The sequence below is a fragment of the Gavia stellata genome, chromosome 34 (assembly GCF_030936135.1).
Source record: "Gavia stellata isolate bGavSte3 chromosome 34, bGavSte3.hap2, whole genome shotgun sequence".
NCBI classification, from domain to species: Eukaryota; Metazoa; Chordata; class Aves; order Gaviiformes; family Gaviidae; genus Gavia; species Gavia stellata.
This window is the reverse complement of record NC_082627.1, coordinates 1,889,582-1,895,109: the sequence shown is the minus strand read 5'-3', so window position 1 is coordinate 1,895,109 and position 5,528 is coordinate 1,889,582. Positions and strand designations below refer to the sequence as shown.

General features: G+C 52.6%; 1 protein-coding gene across 1 annotated transcript; it reads left to right on the top strand.

The window, feature by feature from the left end:
• Positions 1–235: 235 nt before the first annotated feature.
• On the top strand, positions 236–1,225 carry LOC132320244 (olfactory receptor 5AP2-like). Its single transcript, XM_059832516.1, has one exon. The coding sequence runs from the start codon at positions 236–238 to the stop codon at positions 1,223–1,225; it is 990 nt and encodes a 329-aa protein (XP_059688499.1).
• The last annotated feature ends 4,303 nt before the right edge of the window (positions 1,226–5,528 follow it).

The following is a 5,528-nucleotide window of genomic DNA, read 5'->3' as shown; positions in this document are numbered from 1 at the left end:
CTTTCCATTGGGCAGCTCGCCTCTCGAGTCTGCAGTGGTTCTGCTGGGATGAGTGTTCTTTACCCATCAGGAAAAACATTTATTTTGTGCTTTCACTAGTTATGAAACACAAACAGCTAATGTGAAGAGAGCAATGTCCTACCCAAATAAATGTTGAAGGTAAATGCTGAAATGAGTCTCTTTCTCATAGCCCCTCTCTGTGGCTACTGAGGAAATAAACGACAAACAAGACTGCATGGCCGACGGGGAAAGGGACAACAGGACATCATCCATGGATTTTGTGCTGCTGGGAATACGTGATGTCCTCATGCTCCAGAGCCTGCTCTTTCTCCTCTTGCTTATTATCTACTCAGTCACCATGGTTGGGAACATCCTCATCGTTGTGCTGGTGGTGGCTGACCGGCATCTGCACACCCCCATGTACTTCTTCCTGGGCCATCTGTCCTCCTTGGAGACCTGCTACAGCTCCACCATCCTGCCCCAGCTGCTGGCCAGATTCCTGACTGGGGACAGCAGTATCTCTGCTCACGGCTGCATGGCTCAGTTCTACTTCTTTGGTTCCTTTTTGACTACTGAGTGTTACCTGCTGACGGCCATGTCCTACGATCGGTACTTGGCCATATGCCAGCCCTTGCTCTATGCAAGCCTCATGACCTGGAAGGTCTCTCTACACCTGGCAGCTGCATCTTTGCTGGGGGGTTCACTGCTGCTGGTGGTAGTCACAGTCTTGTTATCCCAGTTGCAGTTCTGTGGTCCCAAGGCCATTGACCACTTCTTCTGTGATTTTACCGCATTGCTGGAGCTTGCCTGCAGCGACACCAGAGCAATCACAATTGTTTCTTTCATATTTGGTATCTTCGATGTAGTTTTTCCCTTCCTGTTCACGCTGGCCTCCTACATTTGCATCATAACTGCCATCCTGAGGATCCCATCCAGCACTGGCAGGCAGAAGGCCTTCTCCACTTGCTCCTCTCACCTCACTCTTGTCACCACTTTCTATGGCACCCTTTTTGTTGTCTATATGCTGCCCAGAACAGCCTCCCTGAGACAGCTCAACAAAGCTTTCTCCTTTTTCTACACTGTCCTCACACCCCTGGTCAATCCCTTCATCTACAGCCTGCGGAACAGGGAGGTCAGGGAGGCCATCAGGAAGGTGCTCAGGAAAGCCCTGCCTTGCACCCAGAGCTCACACTACCTTGGTGACACAGGCAAAAGACACTTCTAGCTCCTTTGAAATCTCTGGATACCAGCTGACACTTCAGAAGTGCATGCCTCTGAGATTGCTTGTGGAGTGGCAAGGGCAAGAAAGCAAAAAGTCCTTGGAGGTAAATACCGTTGTTTAAAAAACAATGTTGAAAGTGTCATGGGTTTGCTTGTGCCTTGATAATAAACACCTTGTTGGTCTTATGTGTGGCAACTGTTGAAGTGTCAAGATTTTCTTTTCTAGAGGACATAAGAATGTGTATTTGGCCTAATAATTGAATACTTGTAAGGACCATCGCACGGGCATCTTTCTGACTCTGCGTTCCCAGGACGGGAATCATCTTCCCCTGTGATGCACATTTCCAGAGCATGAACATCACATGTCAGCCACAAATGAAGGCCTACTGTCACCGTATCGCTAAGAAAAGCAGGCCATTTCTTAGGCATGTCTTAGGAATCAGTTGGGGATGCAGCAGGTGAGCAGCTGAGGAAGAAGCCTTTGCTTCTCCTGCTGCAAGGGGAGGTGGAGAGGCTGGAGTGGGGGGAGCAGTTCCTCTTTCTGAGAGCTAAAACAAGATCATCCCCTGGATCTCCCTTCCCCCAATTTTTCCTCCCCGCTTCCCAGAGAAAGGAGCAAGTCCTGGCTCCAGCTGTGCTCCTCTGGCTCAGGCTCAAGCTCCTCTCTTCACCCTACATCTTCTTGGACAGAGACAGGGACAGCCACTGCCCTGCTACAGCTCCTTCATCCTTGGGGGATCAGGCTTTCTACCTCAGCCCTCCTTCCCCACTGGCTGGGGCTGCCTGCGATGGAGCTCATTTTCCTCCCAGCAGCCCATAAGGTGCAGTGTTTTGGATTGGGGACTAAAGCCATGTTGATAACACACCAATGTTTTAGCTATTGCTGAACAGTGTCTGCACAGCATCAAGACCGTCTCTGTTTCTCACGCTGCCCTTACAGTGAGGAGGTTGAGGGGGCACAAGAACTTGGGAGGGGACACAGCCAGGACAGCTGACCCAAAGAGACCCAACAGGTCTTCTGTGCCATATGGCATCATGCTCAGCAATAAAAAGGGAGGGATGGGGTGTTTTGGCTGGGTCCCCATCTGGGGACTGGTGGGGCACTAGTGTACTTGTGGGAGGTGGTGACTGATTGCCATTTCATCATTTATTATTTTAAGGTTTCTGTGTTTTTTCTTTCTTCTTTGTTCCTCTTTCTTTCACTTATTAATCTCTTTCTGTCCTAACACATAACTTTCCTCCCTTTTGCTCTTCCTATTCTCTGCCCCCATCCTGCTGGGGTGGGGAGTGAGTGAGGCACTGGTGGGAGGAAGCCAAATAGGAGGCTGCTTGGGGAGGAAGCAGAGAGGGCTGCCACAGGGACTGTGCTGGGGAGATGTTTTTACAACCCCTAATGCACCCTGGTCCATGCAGTGCCTGTACCGCAAGGCTATGGGGCCATTGGGGCAGGGGGACTTGGCTGGCGCAGCTGAGGAGGTCTCACCCCACAGTCCCCAGCTCTGTCACCCACAGGCACTGCCACAGTCCATCTGTGCTGGGCGATGAGGTGTCTCTGTGTGCCCTTCTCTGAGTCCATGCACGCACCCACAATGCCTGCCTCAGCTTTGAGCAGTCACCATAGCTAGATTGCAGGGTCTCAGGAGATCCTGGCCAGGCTGTCCTTGGAGGTGGGCTGTGCTGCTCCTCAGCCCACAGCATGTGCTGACTGCCAGCCCAGCAATGCTTCTTGCAGAAGAGCTGAGAGTGTGCGGGGAGCATGTGTGAGCCCTGCAGGATGTCCTCACCCCAGGATTCTTCTTGGTGTAAATGGGAACCATTGGATCCCAAAGTAATTTCTGCTGCGTGAGACCTGTGAGGGCTGCACAAATGCTGACAGCTGTTTTAAAAGAAAAAAATAATGCCTTGTGCTCTAATGGCTTCAGTGCAGTGGGGGTGCACACAGGCACTACTCTGATACCCTCCTCCACCACCATCATGACCAACGAACAGGCCACTTCCATACTGACACTCGGACCCGATATGCCACAGCTCCTGCCAAAGTTTGTCTCTACTCCAAGCCCATTTCCACACAGCTTGTGCTAGATCAGGTGCTCTCGACATTTTCTCAACAAATTCAGAATATCTCCGTTGGCTGACCTCCCACAACCTTTCCTGGGCCCTTCCTCTTTTGATTGGCTCTTGAAAGATTTCTCAAAAAGCCCCTAAAAACCAGCTCTCTCAACCTCTTCTGGTACATAATGTGCTTCAAGTCAAAACCACCTTTCTGTCCTTTGCTGGACTATCCAAAGTCTATCAGGGACTTCCTCGTGCTGGAGAGCCCCACACTAGACTTGGCAGTCCTGATGCGGTCCCCAAATAGAGGGGAAGCGTCACTTCCCTTTCCCTCCTGGCTGTGATTTTGCTAATCCCACCCAGGATGCAGTTGGCATTCCTCATCCCAAGGACACATTACTCCCTCCTGTCCCACCTGCTGTTCCCCCAGACTCCCAGGTCCTTTTCTGCAGCGCTGCCTTCCAGCCAGTCATCCCCAGCCTGGCCTGTTGCACGGAGCTGTCCCAGCACAGCGACAAGATGAACGTGACGTTTGTCTTGCTTCAACTTTGTGCAGGTTACAGGCAGTCCATTTTCACAAAGTTGTCAAGGGCTATGATATCCACATTTTTCCTCATTCAGAGGGCCCATCATGTCATCTTTCAAAGAATTCAGGTTAGTCAGGCACAATTTTCCTTCTTGAGTTCATGGTGGCAATTCCCAATCCCCTTCTTGGACTTCAGGTGTTTGGAAATGGCTTCCTGAAGGATTTGCTCCATCACCTTGCAAGGGACGGATATCAATGTGACCAGCCTGTAGTTCCCTGACCTACTTTTTGCTCTTCATGAAGATGGGTGGGATGTTTGCCTTTTCCCAAGCATCAGGAACCTCCCTCACTGTCATGGTTTTCCCAGAATGACAGAAGCAGACACACAATGACATCAGACAGCACCCCCTGATCCCTTGGCTGCAACTCCTCACCTCGTGCATGACTGAGACTCGTGTATGACCAATCAGCTCACTGATGCTCTCTCCACATGCTCTTGGTCACTAGGCACCCTGCCCCACTGAGCAGTGGGCCCACATTTTTCTTGGCTTTCCTTGGGCTTCCAGCACACTTACCTTCTTGCTACCCTTTGCATCACTCAAGCAGTGCCCAGCCTGGGGGAAGCTCTGCCTTGGGCATGAGGAGGGTGGAGGGACGAGGAGCAGGGAAGGTTGGAAGAAGACAGAGCAGCTCTGCAAAAGACCAAGGGGGAACACATTGCTGAAGCTGGGGCTCCTACCTGTGAGTCGTCAGTCGAAGCCTCTCCCAGCTCAGTTACTTCTGCCCTGACCCAGGAGCCCTTGTCCTGGTGCCAGCCCTGCCTCAGTGCAGACTGGAGCACAAGAGGTGTCCTCCTCAGGGACGTCCCTGTGAGCGGTCCCAGCCCAACCCCACAGATGGGGGCTGCCCTCTCCCTGCCCAGGCCGGCCAGCCTGGCAGTGCCAAGAGCCCATCCCCTGGCACCCCACTGCAACCTGCTCCTGGAAGGCTTGGTCAGAGCCCTCCAAGGGAGCTGGAGCTGCCTCAGGCTCAGGGGAAGGCTGGTGGCAGGAGGGTGGGACATGGCCACAGCACAGCAGTGCTGGGAGCTGGGGCACCAACAGGGAAAGGCGGGTGTGACCCATGCCCTGGGCTGCACACAGGGGCACGGGGCAGCTGCTGCCTCTGGGGTTGGCCAGGCTACCAAATCAGGGGAGATGTCAGCTCGAGGGCAGGATCGCTGGGATTTTCTTGGACTTGCAGTGCAAACGTGCCTGTGGGGAGGGCAAGTGGGCAGGATCAGGCACAGGCAACTGCAGTGACAGGGGTGGAAAGAAAGTGTGCTGACCTCCTGCCATGGCTGATCACCTTTAGCCATAAAAGCCTGGAGGGGTCTTGTGTTTTCACATGGTTCTCCTTGAAGATGAAGCAGTTGCCTGAGGCCCCTTTGTCCTCCAGGGCACTTTCCCATGAAATCCAGCTTAGGAGCTCCTTGAACAAGACAAGAATTTCTATCCTGAACTCCAAGGCTCTGATGCTGGCATTTGCCTTGCACTCCTCTCTTGGGAATTTAAACCCCACCATCTGCTGTTCACTGCAGCCATCTGACACCGACCCTCTGTGGAAGAGCTCACGTACCCATGGTTCCAAGTGCCTATGGATCTGTCTCAGATATTGGCTCCAGAAGGTCAGAAGAGGCCACCTCAAACCTCTCATCTAGCTGGGCCCATTCCTGGAGGAAAAGAGAAGT

Bases quoted from the DNA above. Each gene is read 5' to 3' on its own strand.
- LOC132320244 (XM_059832516.1), top strand. From the start codon at position 236: ATGGCCGACGGGGAAAGGGACAACAGGACATCATCCATGGATTTTGTG.